Raw genomic sequence first — 19,601 nt, 5'->3', positions numbered from 1 at the left:
AGTGAATATTATATTGATAAAACTTATGCACTCTCTCTCTCCTCTCTACTCTCTTCATCTTCCCCTTCTTTCCCCCAACATTTTCTTTTCTTCTTCTCCGTTCATACAAACGTAGAAGGAGAAGAGGGCCTTTCCTGACCCACTTTGCAAGCTTAATTTCAAAGAGACCTCTGATTTTGTCAAGTCATTTCCAATGGCCAGCAGCAATATCAAAGAAGGTGGAGGGTTTCTTAAGGTTTCAGAGGAGAAGAGAGGGAATGAACATGGTGAATCAGAGGAGAAATTGCAAATCGCAAATCAGAGACTGAAACCAAAACATCAAATCTTACTGCTTCAACTTCGGTTTGAAAGACGATCTAAAGCCCGTCCTTGTTCACGATCAAATTTTCATCCATAAACGTACCGCTTTGAGTCCTCAAACTTGACGCAAATCGGAGAAGAAATCGCAGATCGGAGAAGAAATAGAAGACACAAACTTGAATCATTTGAGAAGAAAAGGGCGAAATCACAGGGAAGAAGAAATGGCTACTGCCGGAAGAAAGAAGAAGAAAATATGAGGGAGAAAGATAAAAGTATAAATTAAAGGAATAAAATATAAAAAAGGTAAAATAAAAAAAAAAAATATTTTAATGATATAAGGAAGCATTTAAAGAAGCTATTGGGGTGTATATTGACATAGGAAAGTAAAAAGTAGTTTGGATTCTTAAATTTAGGGAAAATGATCGAGTAGCTGCTGGGAATGCTCTAAGCATTGAGTGTTCGCGTCAAAATGTGTAAAGTTCAAAGTTGATTTATGATATGGGTAGGCTAACTTCGTAGCCTTTTTGACTTAACTTAATAAGCCCTTAGGGATGTTTTACATCTAGTGCCCTAAAGCCATTTGGCTTAGGAGTCATTGGCCTAACACTTGTTACATAGGTCAATTAGAAAGCTTGCTTAAGGGAGTTAGACATTGTAGAGCCTGTAAAAAAAAAAAATATATGCATATCTTGCCTTGGTTGTTTCATCTGTTAGGGATTCTTACAAATTCTATGAAACTTGTCTTGAGTTTAAGTTGAAAGTTTCATGATTGTATGTGATAAGTGCCAAATATTGCATACTTGGACCCCTTTATTTACATTAGTTAATCCTTTAGTTGTGTCGTTATTTAATATTTTGTGTTAGTTTTGTATTTTTAGTATTTTGTAGGTCATTGAAGAAAAACTACAGCTTTAAAGGGAAAAATGTAAAGTTTGGAAGAAATCATACTTTGAGAAGACCTAGACGATGTGGTTAAGTTTAACCAAATCCAAGAAAATTTTAAATCGGATTAAAGATCAGATTGAATTAAAGTTTAGATTGGATAAGATTTCGGATTGGATTCAAATTCAGATTCTGCACATGTTTCAGTATTTTGACCATAACTTTTTCTCAAATATCGGATTGAAGTGATTCAAACGGAATTGGAAAGCTAACTCAAAATACTATAATTCGTTGCGAAATAGGATTTTTCTAATTCGGAAGGTTACTATGCCAAAATCGCCTCGCAATTAAAGAACACAAATCTGGACAAATCCTATTCCGATTTCAGACTTCTATTTTGACTGGGAGACAGACCTCCAAATTATCTAGATTTAATAGGGCTTTTAGGACTTTCCTAAGCCTATAAATATACCGCTTTGCATTTAAGAAAAGATATAGAATTCCAGATAGCAAAATTCTATAGTTTTTTTCTTTTTAGTTTTGGTTTTCTTTAGATTTAGGTTTTATTTTTATGTGGAGCTAAATTCCCAACTATGGTTGGGGATGAAGCCTCACGAATGAAGAACATCAATACTTTCATGTAAGTCTTTATTTATCTGATTTTATTGGGTTTAATATTTCAATTGTTTTACTTCTTTTCAATGTGTGGAGTGATTCTTGGATATCTTTTGTGATTCAAGGATACACTTGATGATTTAAGATAATTTCACATAATTGATTACTTGATTTTATTTGACTAAATAATTGGATATCCCTTGTGATTTATTCTACGGATACATTTGGTGTTTCAATTAAGATTGGACTTTTGTGATTTACGGATACATTTGATGATTTAATTGATATTGGATTCTTCTTGTGATTTGTGCAATGAATGGATACATGGGATGATTTTGATTAATTGTTTGAAACATAGTAAAACATATATAAGATTTTAATTGTGAGAACTTCAGATTAATATTGATAAACATGGAAGTATGTTGTTATGATTCGGTGAGTGTGAATTCCCAAACCTTAGTGTTTTATCTCTTAGTTTATTTTATTTAGTTTATGTTTAATCTTTTAAATTTTCAAAACCAAAATCAAAACCTTTTTGGAACTAGATTAGGATTTAATTAGTTTAGATATAAATTGCTTTTTCAAAAATACAATTCTATGTGGGTTCGACCTCGCACTTGCAATCCATTAAACTACAATCGATTCATGCACTTGCGAGTTAAATAAATTTGCACAACAAGTTTTTGGCGCCGTTGCCGGGGAATTGCTCAATTTTTTAAACCAATTTATTTCTAAATTAGTTTTATTCTTCTAACTAGTTATAATTAGGATTTTATTTTTTTTGCAATTTGTTTTGTTTTATTCGAGTTACTAAATTGTTTTGTTTTTGTTTTTTTTGTTTTGTTGTTGTTTTGTTTGTGTTACAGTTCTACCGCAGCACCTTCCACACACCCCTGCTAGTGCGATCGATCATAGCCCTGCTACGATCGAGCGCACTCGGGGCCAAGACAACAAGTCAAGCGCACATGCGCTTGTCAGCTGCCGCATCTTCATTCGTACACAACGCAAGTGCGATCGAGCGCAACTACAGTACGCTCGAGCACACTCACAGCAAAGGCAGCAACTATAGCAGTTCCGCCTATTTAAGCCAAAAATTTATTTTGGTCCTTTTTGTGAGTTTTTCAATTTCTGTTTTTATTTATTTTTTTAATTGTGTTAGTCATTTTTATTATTATTATTTAAAAATATATATATAAAAAATTAGTTAATGTTTTATGTGGGATATCTGCATGCTAAAAAGTGAGGGGGAAGCATGAATTTTCATTTTAAAGATTTTAATGATTTTAATGCATCTCCAAGTTATAGGACACCAACTCCTACCAACTACCATCAAAATTTTTATTCACATGAGCCATATTCATACTGCTCCAATCCTTATCATCATTATAGTGATTGTCCATCATGGGGACAAGCCTCTAATTTTTCATATGAGCAAATGAACACCGGTTTCTCCAGTCCAGGGTTTGATTCAAATTCCAATTATTACAACTCGGACTGGAGCAACCAATCTAATTTCTCATGGTCAACCCAAGCTACAGGAAATTACGCTTACCAATTTGATAAAGTGCACCACTCAGATTATATGCAGTTTGATCATCAAACTCATCCTCCTGTTTATCAATCCACCACTCAAGGGCCATAGCCTGCATTGTAGTCAACACTGGAAGACAAGATGAAAGCACTCATGCAAACTCTCAAATGAAGAGAAAAGAAAGTAAAAAGTTTTCTTCAAAAAATAAAAGGTTTCACCAATCAAGCCGTACAAGAGCTGAGGAATTCCAACATGGCTAATAGTAGAGACATACAAGAACTTAAGCAGGCCATGACCAAGATAGAAGGACATATCGGTCATCTAGTTGCTAACTTCAACAGAATAGAGGAAGAAGAGCTTCAAAGTCAGCTGATGGTTGAAAGGCACTACATGATTGATGAGGATGATTTCGAAAATTCTTATCATGAGCATGCCCAAGTTACCATCACACTTGAGAGTGAGGAAATTGTGGACAACAAAGAGGAGGAAGAGAAAGAGGAGCAAGTTGAGCACCCTGAGCAAGTTGAGCACCATAAGAATAGTGAGCCTCCAACGGGGAAATCCTAATTTTCCCAGTGACATGGAAGTGAGTACTGAAGCTCCTGCCTGCATCACTGTCCCTCTTGAGACACATCAAGAGCCTAAAGCTTCATTGCCTGAATGTCTCAAAGAGCCATCTTATGTAAAGATAATCAAGGACTTGTGCACACAAGCACACAAATCTAGGAATCACTTCCCTAAGAAGATCCTTCGAAGCAAGCAATTCTACATAAGATGGTGACACATCCTTCCAGAGGGGTATTAAGTTTTGAAGAAGAAGGGGTGGAAGGGATTGGTTGGACATCCGCATGATAGGGGGAAAGTGCTGTAAAGTTTTCTCCTCCAATTTATGTTTTGCACTTCACTCCACAAATTCTTTCTTTCCTTTTTCATTATATTGCATTTATTTTTATTTGTTTTTGTTTCTAACAGCAATTAATCTCTTGATGTTTTGTTTCTGTGAAAAAATATTGTTGTTAGTTTTTGTTGACAGGTGTTTTGGTATTTGAGTTTGGAGGATGCCCTGCCCCTTTTTCACACCTTGATGTTTCCTTACTTCCGGTAATATATTTCTAGACTATTCTAGACTACACATTGAGGGCAATGTGTAATTCAAGTTTGGGGGTATGGAAGAACACTTTGTCTGTTTATTTTTTCTTATTGTTTATTTTTGTTCTTATTTATTTATTTTTATTTGTCATTTTGTGTTAAAAAAAATATTTTGAAAAAAAAAAAAATTATGCTATGTTGTTGTCAAGTTTGAGTTAAACTGTAACTATGATTTACATTTCATTAGCTTGCTTAAAGGGTTGAACACATCTTTATGTTATTAGGAGTCTGAATCCTTTGACTTATTTTTGGGTAAAAGAGATTTCACTTGTTTTGAAATAAATTTTTATGAGCACATTAGCATGTTTTCTATGAGGTATGATGTTCGAGCTTAAGCTTGTTCTCTTTGAGATTTGTTGGATGACCTATTGATGAATAACCATTGGCTTGCAAGATATAAAATAAATAAATAAATAAATAAAAGAGATGAAAAAGAAAAGAAAGATCATGTTGAGTTTTCCGCTAAGTAATCGGATCATGTTGATTTGGCTAGTTTGGCTCGTAGCCTTTCTGACTTAAGTTAATAAGCTCTTAGGGATGTTCTACATCTAGTGCCCTAAAGCCACTTGGCTTGGGAGTCATTGGCATAACACTTGTTACATTGGTCAATTAGAAAGCTTAAAGGAGTTAGACATTGCAGAGTCTGTAAAAAATTTTTTTTTTTTTTTTAAAAAAAATGCATATCTTGCCTTGGTTGTTTTATTTGATAGAGATTTTTACAAATTTTATGGAACTTGTCTTGAGTTTAAGCTGAAAGCTTCATGACTGTATGCTAATTATACTTTACACATTTCAGAACATATGAGGTCTAAATTGTCCATTTATGTGTGATTTTATTCTGGATTTCCTTTTGACTGTGATGAGGGTGTTTGTTTTTTTAAGCTTGCTCATGAATAAGAACTATGGTTTATGTGAAACTTCTTTCTTGTTAACAACATAGTGCTACAATGTTTGTGGGTATCATTTTTGTTAAGCCCTCACGAGACTTTACTCGTCCACTAGAGATGCCTAGGGGTTTAAAAGGCTTGTTGCATATACTATATGCAATCGTCTCTCCCACGAAAGAGGATTTATGTTTCCTGCTCTTATTATATTTTTCGTTTTGTTTTGCTAAGGGACTAGCAAAATGTAAGTTTGGGGGTATTTGATAAGTGTCAAATATTGCATACTTGGACCCCTTTATTTACATTAGTTAATTCTTTAGTTGTGTCGTTATTTAATGTTTTGTGTTTTTAGTATTTTGTAGGTCATTGAAGAAAAACTACAGCTTTAAAGGAAAAAATGCAAAGTTTGGAAGAAATCATACTTTGAGAAGACTTAGATGATGTGGTTAAGTTTAGCCAAATCCAAGAAAATATTAAATTGGATTAAAGATCAGATTGGGTTAAAGTTTAGATTGGATAAGATTTCAGATTGGATTCAAATTCAGATTCTGCACATGTCTCAGTATTTTGACCATAACTTTTTGCTCAAATATCGGATTGAAGTGATTCAAATGGAATTGGAAATTTAACTCAAAACACTACAATTCGTTGTGAAATAGGATTTTCCTAATTCAGACGGTTACTATGCCAAAATTGCACCACAATTAAAGGACACAAATTTGGACAAATCTTATTCCGATTTCAAACTTCTATTTTGACTGGGAGACAGATCTCCGAATTATCTAGGTTTAATAGGGATTTTAAGACTTTTCTAAGCCTATAAATAGACCTATTTGCATTCAAGAAAAGATATAGAATTCCAGAGAGCAAAATTCTACAGTTTTTCTCTTTTTAGTTTAGGTTTTCTTTAGATTTAGGTTTTATTTTTATATGGAGCTAAATTTTCAACTAAGGTTGGGGATGAAGCCTCACGGATGAAGAACATCAATACTTTCATGTAAGTCTTTATTTATATGATTTTATTGGGTTTAATATTTCAATTGTTTTACTTCTTTTCAATGTGTAGAGTGACTCTTGGATATCTTTTGTGATTCAAGGATACACTTGATGATTGAAGATAATTTCACATAATTGATTGCTTGATTTTATTTGCCTAAATAATTGGATATCCATTGTGATTTGTTCTACGGATACATTTGGTGTTTCAATTAAGATTGGATATCTTTTGTGATTTACGAATACATTTGATGATTTAATTGATAACGGATTCCTCTTGTGATATGTGCAATGAATGGGTACATGGGATGGTTTTGATTAATTGTTTGAAGCATAGTAAAACATATATAAGATTTTAATTGTGAGAACTTTAGATTAATATTGATAAACATGGAAATATGTTGTTATGATTCGGTGAGTGTGAATTTTCAAACCTTAGTGTTTTATCTCTTAGTTTATTTTATTTAGTTTATGTTTAGTCCTTTAAATTTTCAAAACCAAAATCAAAACCTTTTTGGAACTAGATTATGATTTAATTAGTTTAGATATAAATTGCTCTTTCAAAAATACAATTCTCTGTGGGTTCGACCTCGCACTTGCAATCCATTAAACTACAATCGATTCGTGCACTTGCGAGTTAAATAAATTCGCACAACAGTTTGCTAATTTCACTTTACACTTTTCAAAATATATGGTGTCTAAATTGTCCATTTGTGAGTAATTGATTATGGATTTCTTGCTCATTGTGATGATGGTGTTTGTCTTTTTAGGCTTGCTCATGAATAAGAACTATGGTTTGTGTGAAACTTATTTCTTGTTGACAACATAGTATTTCAATGTTTGTGGGTATCATTCCTATTAAACCCTCACGTGACTTCACTCGTCCGTTAGGGATGCCTTGGGGTTTAAAAAGCTTATTTCATATGCTAAATTCAATCGTCTTTCCTGTGAAAGAGGACTTGTGTTTATTGCTTTCATTTTATTTTTCGTTTTGTTTTGTTAAGGGACTAGCAAAAGTTAAATTTGTGGGTGTTTGATGTGTGCCAAATATTGCATATTTGGACCCCTTAATTTACTTTTGTTAATCCTTTAGCTATGTTATTATCTGGTATTCTGGGTTAGTTTTGTGTTTTTAGTGTTTTATAGGTTGCTAAGGAAAAACTGCGGGATTTATGCGAAAGTTGCACACTTTGGAGAACTGCTGCCAACGAACTTATGATCGAGCGCAACACATTACGCTCGAGCCCAGCGCAACCACGATCTAGCGTAGGCGTGCCCAATTCAAAGCACAGTACGCACATGCTTGCGAGGCAGGGGAAACTTGTATGCTCGAGTGCGCTCGAGGGCACCTGTCCAATTTGACAATGAGTGTAATTCTAATTCAACTTGTAAACCCTAGTTTTAGGCCTATAAATAAAGAACTCGTCAGATTAGTTTAGAGAGGCTATGAGGTACGAGATTCTAGAGGAGAAAGAAGAGAGTTCTAGGGTTTCCTAGCTTTTGGATCTCAAATTTGTGATTTCATAAGTTGTAAGTACTCAATTTTCATTATGAATTCAATTAATTGTGTTTGTCTTTCAATACCATGAGAGGTTAAACCCCCAATTAAGGTTGAGGATGAAGCTTCACTTATGATTAGCAACGTTGTTTCATGTATATAGTATTTTCCAATTTAATGATTTAATTTCCCTATTGTTTTATTACAAATCAATTGGATTGAATAATTTTTGGATATCTTTTGTGATTCAATGATACACTTGATGATTTGAGATAATTTAATACAATTGATTGCTTGGTTTTCTTTGTTAAAAATTGGATGTCCTATGTGATTTATTCTCTGGATACAATTAATGTTTTAATGATTATTAGATATTTTCTTGTGATTTACGGATACAGTTGAAGATTTAATTAATATTGGATTTCTTTTGTGATTTGGGTTATGAATTGATACATAGGATGTTTTGATTAATTCTTTAAAGTAACAGTAAAACAAACCTAAGATTTATTTATGAGAACTTTGAAAAATATTATAGATCATGGAATTATGTTACTATGAATTTGTGAGTGTGGATTCCAAAACCCTAGTGCTTCGTCATTAGATTACATTCACTTTAATTTGCTGATGCTTTTGGTTTTTCATTCAAACAACAATCTCTAAAAATTGGAACTAGGTTAGGGTTTAATTACTTTAGATTTAAATTTGTTTTCATCAATACAATTCTCTGTGGGATCGACCTCGCACTTGCACTTTGGAGTTAATATAATTTGACACATCAATTATCAACCTCCACCCTCGTTTAGCTAGTAAGGTCATGTTGAAGTTCTCCAAATAGCGTAACCCAAACCACCCTTGTCTCTTGGCTTGCCCATCCTCTCCCAACTAATCCATGCAACCTTTGAGTTACTCTCCTTGTTGCCCCAGCATAATGTGGACATCATAGAATTGAGATCCTTGCATAACATTTTAGGCAATTAGAACACACTCATTGTCTAAGTGGGAATTGCCTGAATGACTGCCTTCAACAGAATCTCATTTCGTGCTTGGGAGAGAAATTTTTCCTTCCACGCATTGATGTGATCCTATACCTTACCTTTTATCCCCAAGAAAGCGCTGATTTTGGAGCGACCAATTAAGGCTCGCCTCCGATTTGGTGTTTTGGCTGAAGAAGATGGATGTTTTTGCTTGATTCAATTTTTGTCCAAACGCCTTCCATACATAGCAAGTACTCTTCATTTTAAAACATATACACTTATGGGAACAAATATTAAACATGTTTTAATGTATATGTATTAAACTAAAATAAAGGGCTTTTATGTTTTACGGGAATTTTTAATTTTTTTTGTTTATGTGATGAACTCGATTTTTAACCATTTTTGAAAGTGCTTTTTTTTTTTGCTTTTGAAAGCAAAAGAAGGCACAAATTTATTTGATTGTTAAGCATAAAAGAAACATAAATACTTTTAAAACACTAAAGAAACATTATGCATTGAACCTCATGTGAGGATTGATTTGATTGGTTTAAATGTTTAGTGAAAGATTTTGTTTTACGTTGTATTAATTTTTTTTTTTTTTTTTTGCTTTGTATTTTTTTAAGATGTTTAGAATTATATGAATTTTTATTTGCATTGAAATATAATAGACATCACACCAATAAAATTAGAAACTAATGCTTTTATAATCAAAATCCACATATTTTCTTCTTGCTATTATTTTCATTTTAAACTACCCATATGAAAACAAATATTTTAACGTGTTTTAGTTGGAATAAATTAAAATTAAGAGTCTTGTTTTTTTTTTAATTCATTTGAGTGTTTTTATGGATTTTTTTAATTATCATCATTATTATTATTATTATTATGATTTACTCGAATAATTTTTGAATTTTTTTGCTTTTGAATGCAAAATAAGATACAAATTTATTTGATTGTTGTCATGAAAAGGAATATAAACACTTTCAAAACACCTAGGGGGAGCAAATTAACTGTCTACTGATTATCGACCGCCTACCGACGATGATTAAATCAAAATTAACCGTCAACCGACTTTTGTAGTTCGAAAATCGGTATAAATTTTTTATACCGACCTCAGTTTGGTTCGGTTAATTAGTATAAATTTTTTTTTTTTTCAGTTAACCGAACTGAACATAACCAAACCATTCCTGCATAGTAAAACGGCGTCGTTTTGATATTTTTTTTAAAAAAATTAAATTGAAACTCACAACAGCGTCGTTTTAAGCTTCGAAATAAAGTAAACTTTCATTTCATTTGAACCCTAATCCCTAACTCCTCACTCCTGCTGCCCTCTCCACTCTCCACTCTCCTGCGGCCCTGCCTCCTGCCTCTCTCTCACGCCGCGTGGCCGTCTCTCTCCGGCTACCTCTCTCGCTCGCCTCCCGCGGCACTCTCTCTCTCTCTCTCTCGTTGCAGGCGGCAAGCCTCTGTGTCTCTCTCTCGTCTCCCGTCGTGTCCAGTGGCTTAACTTCACCGTCGTCTCCCTCACTTTCTCGTTGCAAGCGGCAAGCCGTCGTATCTATCTCTCGTCTCCCGTCGTCTGCCTTCTTTTAAGGTATAGATTTTTCGAGTTACTTCATTTTCTTTGATTTTTATTTTTTGAACTAATTGAGGGTTTTAGATTTTGATTCTTTGATTTTGCATTTATTTTCGAGTTTGTTTATGTTATTAGGATTTAGGAATACTTAGGAATGAAAATGATAGATTTTTAGTTTTTTACGCAACCTTGATCTGATTTACGCTACCTTGATTTTTCCTGCAAATAAATTTTCTTCTTTTGGATAAGCATTTGCTAATTGCTGTAATTATTCTTGAAATTTGTATTGCTGTTTCATCTCTGTTTGTGTCAGGTTTTGGTTGTTTAGGACCTTCAGGTATGATGTATAGGCTGGGTGCATTCATTGGCTTTTTTTCTTCAGAAGATTGATTGTTGGCTGATTAAGTTTTTTGCATCTTATATTCTTATTTCTTTCTTACTTGATATTACTTATTTGTGGTCTTTTACTCTTTTATATTGATCATTATGTTTATGTTTTGATTTGTTTGATTATTGAAGGAAGAAAATTTAAGGAATTGAAGGTAATCGATGTTGGAGGTGGCTTAATTGAGACTTTATTTATTATTCTTTGATGGATTCTAAGTTTGCCAAGGTTTGGGATTGTTTGAATCTACCGTAACCAATTTATGAACTGCATACCAATTTAAAACCATGAGAATAGAAAGAACAGAAAAAACCAATTTAAAACCTTCATTAAAGCTCCAGGTATGTACAGTAAAACATGTTCAATAAGTTATTTTAGCCCCAAAAACAAATTTAGGCCCTCAAGATTGATCTTAGCCCAAAAAAGCATGTTCAATAAATTATTTTTGTCTTTTTAGCCCCAAAAAAAAAAAAAAAGGGCTCCCAAAACAATCAATTTTTGGCCCATTTTAAAAATAGCATTGGCCCAATTAAAAAGGCCCACAGTTAATTGATTAACCGACTGAAATTAATCGAAAATTTCGAAATACTTTGTTATCGAAATGCAATTAGTGAATTAATCGATTTAACCAACAATTTCGGTTAACCGACCGAAAATGACTTTTTCAAACCGAACCGATACCTACCCCTAAAAACACCAAAGAGATAATTAAGCATTGAACATGACGTGAAATGATTTATTTGATTGTATTAAATATTGAGTGAAAGATTTTGTTTTATTTTGTATTCATAAAAAAAAAAAAAAAAAGGATTTGTTATTTTGCTTTGTAGTATTTTTTAAATGTTCAGAATTATATATATGATTTTTATTTGTATATATATATATATATTTTTTTGTGAACATTGGAACTTCATTCGTCAATAAAAGAAGAATCTAGAGCACAAAAGCTCTAAACAATACAAGAGCAAAAGCTCTAAACAGTAGGAGCATGTAGCTCTATGGTTACAACGTCACGGATAACCTTCGGAATTTCTTCAATCCATACCTTATCCATGACTGCCTTGGCAAGACCATGGGCTGCCCAATTAGCTGTTCTTCAAGTGTGTTGAATTTTGCCAATGCCTTAATTTGTTAAGCACAACCTTTATATCCTCTAGTACTTGCCCATATTTGCTCCACTTTTGATTATTTCTAGTGAGTGCCTTGACAACTTGAAGAGAATCACCTTCCAAAATAATCGGTTGGAGCCCCAGGTCTCGAATAAATTATGCAGCACTCAAAGCCCCATATGCTTTTGCCACCACTGGTTCCGGTGAGATATCAATGGTTTGCACCTTAGCTGCAATCACCTGTCCCTCAAAATCCCTTGCAATGATACCAATTCCCCTATGACAAGTTTTTGAATCTAGAGCTGCATTCCAATTAATTTTATAGATTCCATTTGGTTTGCCACTTATCTGGTGTTGCGCTTCCAAGGGCGGCATTGGGTACCATCTCATTTGCGTTATAAATTACACATATGGAAACAAATATTTTAGCACGTTTAAATTTGTATCGATAAAGTAAAAGTAAGTGTCTTATGATAGTAATTTTTTTATTATTTGTGATTTATATATTCATGCAATGTTTTGTGTAACTTTGTGTCACTATGTTTAGTAATGTGTATAACTTAACTTTGTGTATAACTTTAAATGTTTTTTTATTTAAAGTTGTGAGATATATTTTTATACGTCTTTTTTAACCTATAATAAAAGGTGCAATAAAGATGCATTTAAATTTGTTGAGTGCTGGTACGAGTGCTTTTAATTATTTTACCAATATGGACCTTCAAATTAATTTGTATGAGAATTATTGTAATCCAAACATTATCAAAAAAAAAAAAAAAATTGTAGTAATCCAAACATGTTTTATATTTTTGTTAGTATTTTTAAATCCTACTGTGTTCGGATAATCATCCAATACATCTAAGATGTCAAATTACATATATATCCCAAATTAATATGAACAAAACCTTAAACACTTTCATAAAAAATAAAATAAAATAAAATAAAATAAAAATAAATTAAAAAAAAAACAGGAAAAAAAAAGAGCAATGTTATATACTAAATTTTTATCTTATAATTGTTTAACAATGTTAATGTGGTACTCCACATTATTGAATTTTTTTTATTGAATTTTATCTTATAATTCAATTATTAAATTTTTTTATTTAACAAGAATTAGTCAAATGGTTAGTTGATAGTGTCACATTAGCCTTGTTGGATGAATGGTTAATAAAATTATAGTATCTAGCATTTCTTTAAAAAAAAAAAATAGAGAGAATAAAGTGTTAATGAATAATGACAATTATAAGAAAGCCCCCAAAAAAAGGATAATATTTTTCACAATTTTATTCTATTACGTTGATGTGTCAAGGTCTAATAGCGAATTAGCTAATGTGGTAGGGTCTAAATGTCTACTAGCTAATTAGATATATATATTTTTTAACAAAGGCTTTACGCATCCTCACGTCTCAACGGATTTGGCTTACATGCTGTTATTTTAATAACAGCATGTATGTTGTAGTTTAATCAACGGTCAATATTGAATTTTTCATGGGGGGGTTTTTATTCATCCAGGAATCCTTATGCAGAAAACTCTGCAGGCCAATCACGAGTATTCGCTTGCCCAGCAGAGGGACCAGCCGATGGTCCCTCATGATGGGTCTCCTGTTGAGCTTGGCTGGAAGCCTCCAGAACTGGGTTGGTGTAAGGGGAATTGGGATGCAGCTGTTGAGAAGGAGTTGGGGTGAATGGGACTGGCTGTGGTGCTCCGTGATTCAGAGGGAAATATGCTGGCGGCAAGGTGTGAAATGCGAAGGGGCTGTCTTCCTCCAGCTGCGGCAGAAGCACAGGCCCTGTTATTGGCAATTTCTTTGTGTCGCGAGATGGGTCTAGAGCGTGTGCAGCTGGAAGGTGACGCAAAAACGGTGATTGATGCGGTTTCTTCAACGGAAATAGACTATAGCTGGATGGGGCACATTACGGAGGACATCAAACTGGAATTGAATTTTTTGGTTCATTCGAGAGTATCCTTTGTAAAGCGGGAAGGAAATAAAGTAGCCCATAGCCTTGCTAAGTATGCTGTTAGGAACTGTATTTCTAAAAGTTGGCGGGATGTTCCCCCTGCTTGTATTTGTGATATGTTAGCACTAGAGCATTCTGCTTTAGTTGCTTGAAAAGTTTATAAAATGGCGACAATTTTCTCAAAAATATTGAATTTTTCAAAATTTCTTTTTATTTTCTCTCTCCTATTAAATGTTTCTAAAAATAAGTCAACTTTAAAATTCAATCTTGACCGTTGATTCAACTACAGCATACATGCTGTTATTTTAATAACAACATGTAAGCCGGATCCCACGTCAACATAATTAACTTGATAGTCTTAACCATGAATCAACCATTGGATTTATCAATATTAAAACATAAAATAAAGGATTTGTTGAAACTTTGTGGGATGATTATATAATAAAAATATAATTCATAACATTACTCGTAAAATAAAAATGAGATAAAAATATAATTGGGCCTTATAAGAATCCTGCAAGCTCTCTCTCTCTCTCTCTCTCTCTCTCTCTCTCTCTCTCTCCTAAAAGGGTTCTTGTTAAACCCTTCTCTTTGGTCTTACCCGCCGTAACGCCCACATGTGCGCCGTCTCCATCTCCCTCTCTCTCTCTCTCTCTCTCTCTCTCTCTAGCTGTGCTTCGTTTTGATTGAATTCCAGGTGGATTGGTAGTGACGGTTCTCTTGCGTATTATTTTTTGTTTGTTTTTTGTGAATTTCATTTCCGGTATTTCAGTTTTACGGGTTGTTTAGCTTAAATTGTAGCTTATTAGATGTGATTCGAGCTTAGTTCAGTATTTGAAGTTCGCTATCCCGGGCTTTGATAAACCAGAATCATGTTTTTCTTGATTTAATTGTAAAATATGTTTTATTCGCAGTGTGACTTATGCGTGGGATTTGGATTTGTTGGGTTGAGCTTCAATGAGCTTGCATATGTTTGTTTACTTAGTTGGATCTGATACTGTCTTTGCAGTGTAATATTTGTTGTTTATCTTCCTCGGTTTATTTTTTTTTTTCTAAGAAGATAGAGATGGGTTTTATGGAACTGTAGTAATTTTTGGGGCATGGGTTGGGTTCTAGGTTTCCTTTGGGTATAAGAAAAGATTTTGGGTTTTAGGTTTACCTCAGGTTGCAGTGTTTGGGATGTTTGCTTTTGGATGCTGCAATATGAAATTCTTGTAGCATTTTCCCTAAACACTATAAGTTGAAAAAAATACGCTCTTTTGTTGGGTGTTAGTATTTTCTGCGATTCCGTTATAGGGTTTCAAGTAATTTTCTCTTGAAAACTTATGTTGAAATGTTGGGAAAAGATTACTTTTAGTTGCACATTTTATTATGAACATTTGTAAGTCCTTTTTTATTATTATTATTATTATTTTTTTCTCGTTATACCCGTAGATAAGTTATTCAGATGCTTTCTTGTATGATTTTGTTTTAGTAAAGAAAACAGATAATTAATATTCCTAGCATAGGTTTTTTTTTTTTTAAAAAAAAAATATTAAACTAGATAACTTGATGCAAAGCTCAATTGTGGGTTATGTTTTTATCCATTGAATGACATTTAATTTACTTCACTACTGTGTCACATATGTTTTTATCGATTGAATGACATTTAATTTACTTCACTATTGTGTCACAGGGTAAAAGATGGTGCAGTATAATTTTAAGAAGATTACTGTTGTCCCAAATGGGAAGGACTTCGTTGACATTATTCTCTCTCGGACCCAACGAAAAACACCAACTGTTGTCCACAAGGGGTATGCTATTTCCCGCCTCCGTCAGTTTTACATGCGCAAAGTGAAGTATACCCAACAGAACTTTCATGAGAAGCTCTCTACAATCATTGATGAGTTTCCTCGATTGGATGATATCCACCCTTTTTATGGGGACCTTCTTCATGTTCTCTACAATAAAGATCACTACAAGCTTGCCCTTGGTCAAATCAATACTGCAAGGAACCTTATTAGTAAGATTGCAAAAGATTATGTGAAATTGTTGAAGTATGGTGATTCACTGTACCGATGCAAGTGTCTGAAGGTTGCTGCTCTTGGCCGCATGTGTACTGTGATAAAGAGGATTGCTCCTAGTTTGGCTTACTTGGAACAGATCAGACAACACATGGCGAGGCTACCTTCAATTGACCCGAATACTCGGACAATCTTGATTTGTGGGTACCCCAATGTCGGCAAGAGTTCATTCATTAACAAGATCACTAGGGCTGACGTAGATGTCCAGCCCTATGCTTTCACCACAAAGTCACTCTTTGTTGGTCATACAGATTATAAATACCTGAGGTACCAAGTCATTGATACACCGGGAATTTTGGACCGACCATTCGAAGATCGCAACATTATTGAGATGTGCAGTATAACAGCTCTAGCACATCTGCGAGCTGCTGTGTTGTTCTTCTTAGACATCTCAGGGTCTTGTGGATATAGCATTGCTCAACAGGCTGCTCTTTTTCACAGTATTAAGTCACTATTTTTGAACAAACCGTTGATTATAGTTTGCAACAAGACTGATTTGCAATCACTAGAAGGGATATCAGAGGAAGACAAGATGTTGGTCATGGAGATGAAAGCTGAAGCTATGAAGACTGTGATTGGCCAAGGAGGTGAGCCTACAGATGACGTGGGGGTGCTGTTGACCATGAGCACTTTGACTGAGGAGGGGGTAATTGCTGTGAAAAATGCGGCTTGTGAGAGGTTATTGGATCAGAGGGTGGAATTAAAGATGAAATCAAAAAAGATAAATGATTGCTTAAATCGTTTTCATGTTGCAATTCCAAAGCCACGGGACCAGAAGGAAAGGCCACCTTGTATACCTCAGGCAGTTTTGGAAGCTAAAGCTAAGGAAGCAGCAGAGAAGGAAAAGAGGAAAACTGAAAGGGATTTGGAGGATGAGAATGGTGGTGCAGGTGTATACTCTGCTAGTTTGAAGAAGAATTATATCTTGGCCAATGATGAATGGAAAGAAGATATAATGCCTGAAATTATGGATGGGCACAATGTATATGACTTCATTGATCCTGACATTTTACATAGGCTTGAAGAGTTGGAACAAGAAGATGGGCTACGGCAGGCAGAGGAGGATGATGATGATTTTGAGATCGATGGCAAGGAATTGACTCCAGAAGAGCAAAAAGCATTGGCTGAGATCCGGAAAAAGAAAAGCTTACTCATACAGCAGCACCGGGTCAAGAAAAGCACTGCAGAGAGCCGACCTATCGTCCCAAGAAAGTTTGACAAGGACAGGCGGTTCACAACAGAGAGAATGGGAAGGCAGCTATCCTCTTTGGGGCTGGATCCAACTTTGGCCATTAACCGAGCCCGCAGTCAGTCGAGGGGCCGGAAGAGGGAGAGATCGCCTGACAGGGGAGCTGATGATGTTATGGATATGGACGTGGACACACCTAACAAGAAGCTGCGAATTAGATCTAGATCCCGATCAAGGTCAAAATCACGGCCTCCAGGTGAAGTCGTCCCTGGAGAGGGCTTCAAGGATTCTACTCAAAAGATTAAGGCAGTAAAACTTGCCAAGAAATCGGCCAACAAGAGGAACAAGGATGCTCGCCGTGGTGAGGCAGATAGAGTAATTCCTACTTTGAAGCCAAAGCATTTGTTCTCTGGGAAGCGCTCTACTGGCAAAACAGACAGACGCTGAAATACTTGAGGTACATCAAATGCATTGCCTGTTTATTTTACTTAAGCTTGTCTATTTATTTTACCACACTTGAAGTTATCCTCAATGCATATAAAAGTTGCATTCTATATTGATCTCTTAGATGCTTTTCCTTTTTCAGTACTCTGTATATTGACTATTCATGGTTTTGTGCATGCTGCCATCTATAGGCATTAGGTGCATTTATGTTTATTCCCCCCTGCAAATTTTTGTATCAGATGCATCTGTTTTAAGTTTTGGATGTAGATGAGTTACTTCTTTCATTTCTTCTTTTGGATATGAGGAAATATGAGGAAGACACCAATGCTGCAAGCAGCATGAAGGATTTCCTTGGTTCTTGAGAGAGCAACCTCTACACTCCTTTTGAATGCATATTAACCCCCAAGGGGATTGGCTCAAGTGATAAGGGTCTTGTACTTAGTGGCATTTTCATCAGGTCTAAGGTTCGAATTTCCTTCGATGCAAACATTACCTTGAGGCTAGCCTGCCGGTGAAGCCGATCCGTGTGGAGTGGGTGCTTTGCATGGGTCTGACGGTTACCCAAACACAAAGTTGCCTTGCCTCGAAGGGGTTCATTGTCATGAGAGTATCTATTGGGCATGGTGCTCATCTCTCTTGCTAGAGTAATACACATTGATACATTTTACTCAAACCCATTATATAAAGTTACTAAAACATAAATTGATGAAATTGATCTTCAATTTGGGTCTTAGATCCACGTTAATACATCAGGGATTTCTGGGTAAAGTATGTATCTGGGAAGTTTGGCTGTTGTGCTTGATTATTATATTATGTATTTGGGAATCAACTGCAATCTTCATAAATTTTGTTTTTTTTTTTTTGTAATATTTATACCTTGTAAGTATTGTTATAAGTTCATTATGTTGATTTACCTTACACTTTATTAATGCCACTTTCCATAATCACTAGCTGCACGTATGTTTTCTTCTATCTCCCCTTTAGCTTTTTCTGGGATCTAGAACTTTTATTTTCTTCACTTGCACATCAGTTTATACCCCTTCATTAGACAGAATTCTTGCTTTGGCATACGCTAAAACCATGCACAATAGATCTCATTTTACTCATATGCTTGTACGAGCTATTTTTTAACCTTAAGAAATGCATTCAAAAGAGTGTAGAGGTTAATGTTGATTGATTACTTCTCCCATGCTAGGCCTTGAAATCCACATCATGATATTGGTTATATTAGGGTGAGAATGTAAGAATTGTGAAAATTTTTGTTCGAAGTTTTTCCTAAATGTTTATGTTTATATACATGAAATAATTCTTCTAGTAATCAAATATGCTTTTTTCTCACAGGGATGGTTGTTTATTCATTGAAGTGACGGTATTCTGAACCTTTGAGTTGCTTTTGAGAAAGAACCTCGGTATTTTAATTTTCTGGTTTGGCTGTAGATTTTGCAGCCTGAGTGACTATGGCAGCATAGTTTTCTTATTATCTTTGGTTCAGTACACAATTTTGAGTTGAGATATGTTTTAAGTTGTAATTTCGTGTATGGGGTTGAACGTGATTTGTGCCGGAATTTTGGTTTGTTGTCACTCCTATTATTGTAATATTTTAGCTCAAATAGGAATTTGTTTTTTTGCTGTTGTTTAAAGTACTCTTGGACTCCAAAATCAATTATTATTATTATTATTATGTACAAAGTTTTCCTCCAAATTGTGTTGGAGGAATTTTTTTCAATCTAATCTATGAAAGTCACACACGTCCTTTTTTTAAATAACATGTTAGATGTACAAGAGTTTTTAATCTGCTATTAAAAAACATGTGCTTCTTACATATTCGAGGGACACATGCCACTTTTATAGACTAGGTTAAAAGAAATTTTTCTAACTCAGTTTGAAGAAAAACTTTGTCCATTATTATTATTATTATTATTGGGAAAAGGAGCAACAGGAGCTGGTGACTCTGTTTATACGCTTTTTCCAAAAGGCATATCTGAGAAAGGTAGTATTCGATCTGAGGGTTCGGAGTGTGGTTCTGTTCAACTGTAATATTAGCATATTG

General features: G+C 34.4%; 2 protein-coding genes across 3 annotated transcripts; both read left to right on the top strand.

The window, feature by feature from the left end:
- Positions 1-10,135: 10,135 nt before the first annotated feature.
- On the top strand, positions 10,136-19,178 carry LOC132183707 (nucleolar GTP-binding protein 1-like). Of its 2 annotated transcripts, none has more exons than XM_059597108.1 (3): positions 10,136-10,423; positions 15,531-17,564; positions 18,893-19,178. In XM_059597108.1, the coding sequence occupies exon 2, from the start codon at positions 15,539-15,541 to the stop codon at positions 17,552-17,554; it is 2,016 nt and encodes a 671-aa protein (XP_059453091.1). In that variant the 5' UTR covers positions 10,136-10,423; positions 15,531-15,538; the 3' UTR covers positions 17,555-17,564; positions 18,893-19,178. The 2 variants fall into 2 exon arrangements, with proteins under 2 accessions (XP_059453091.1, XP_059453082.1); XM_059597099.1 differs by lacking the exon at positions 10,136-10,423 and adding an exon at positions 14,424-14,552.
- On the top strand, positions 13,582-14,007 carry LOC132164745 (uncharacterized). Its single transcript, XM_059575334.1, has one exon. The coding sequence runs from the start codon at positions 13,582-13,584 to the stop codon at positions 14,005-14,007; it is 426 nt and encodes a 141-aa protein (XP_059431317.1).
- Positions 19,179-19,601: the final 423 nt, after the last annotated feature.

Source organism: Corylus avellana, chromosome ca1 (assembly GCF_901000735.1).
Source record: "Corylus avellana chromosome ca1, CavTom2PMs-1.0".
NCBI classification, from domain to species: Eukaryota; Viridiplantae; Streptophyta; class Magnoliopsida; order Fagales; family Betulaceae; genus Corylus; species Corylus avellana.
The sequence above is the reverse complement of the archived record's forward strand: the minus strand, read 5'-3'. Positions and strand labels throughout refer to the sequence as shown.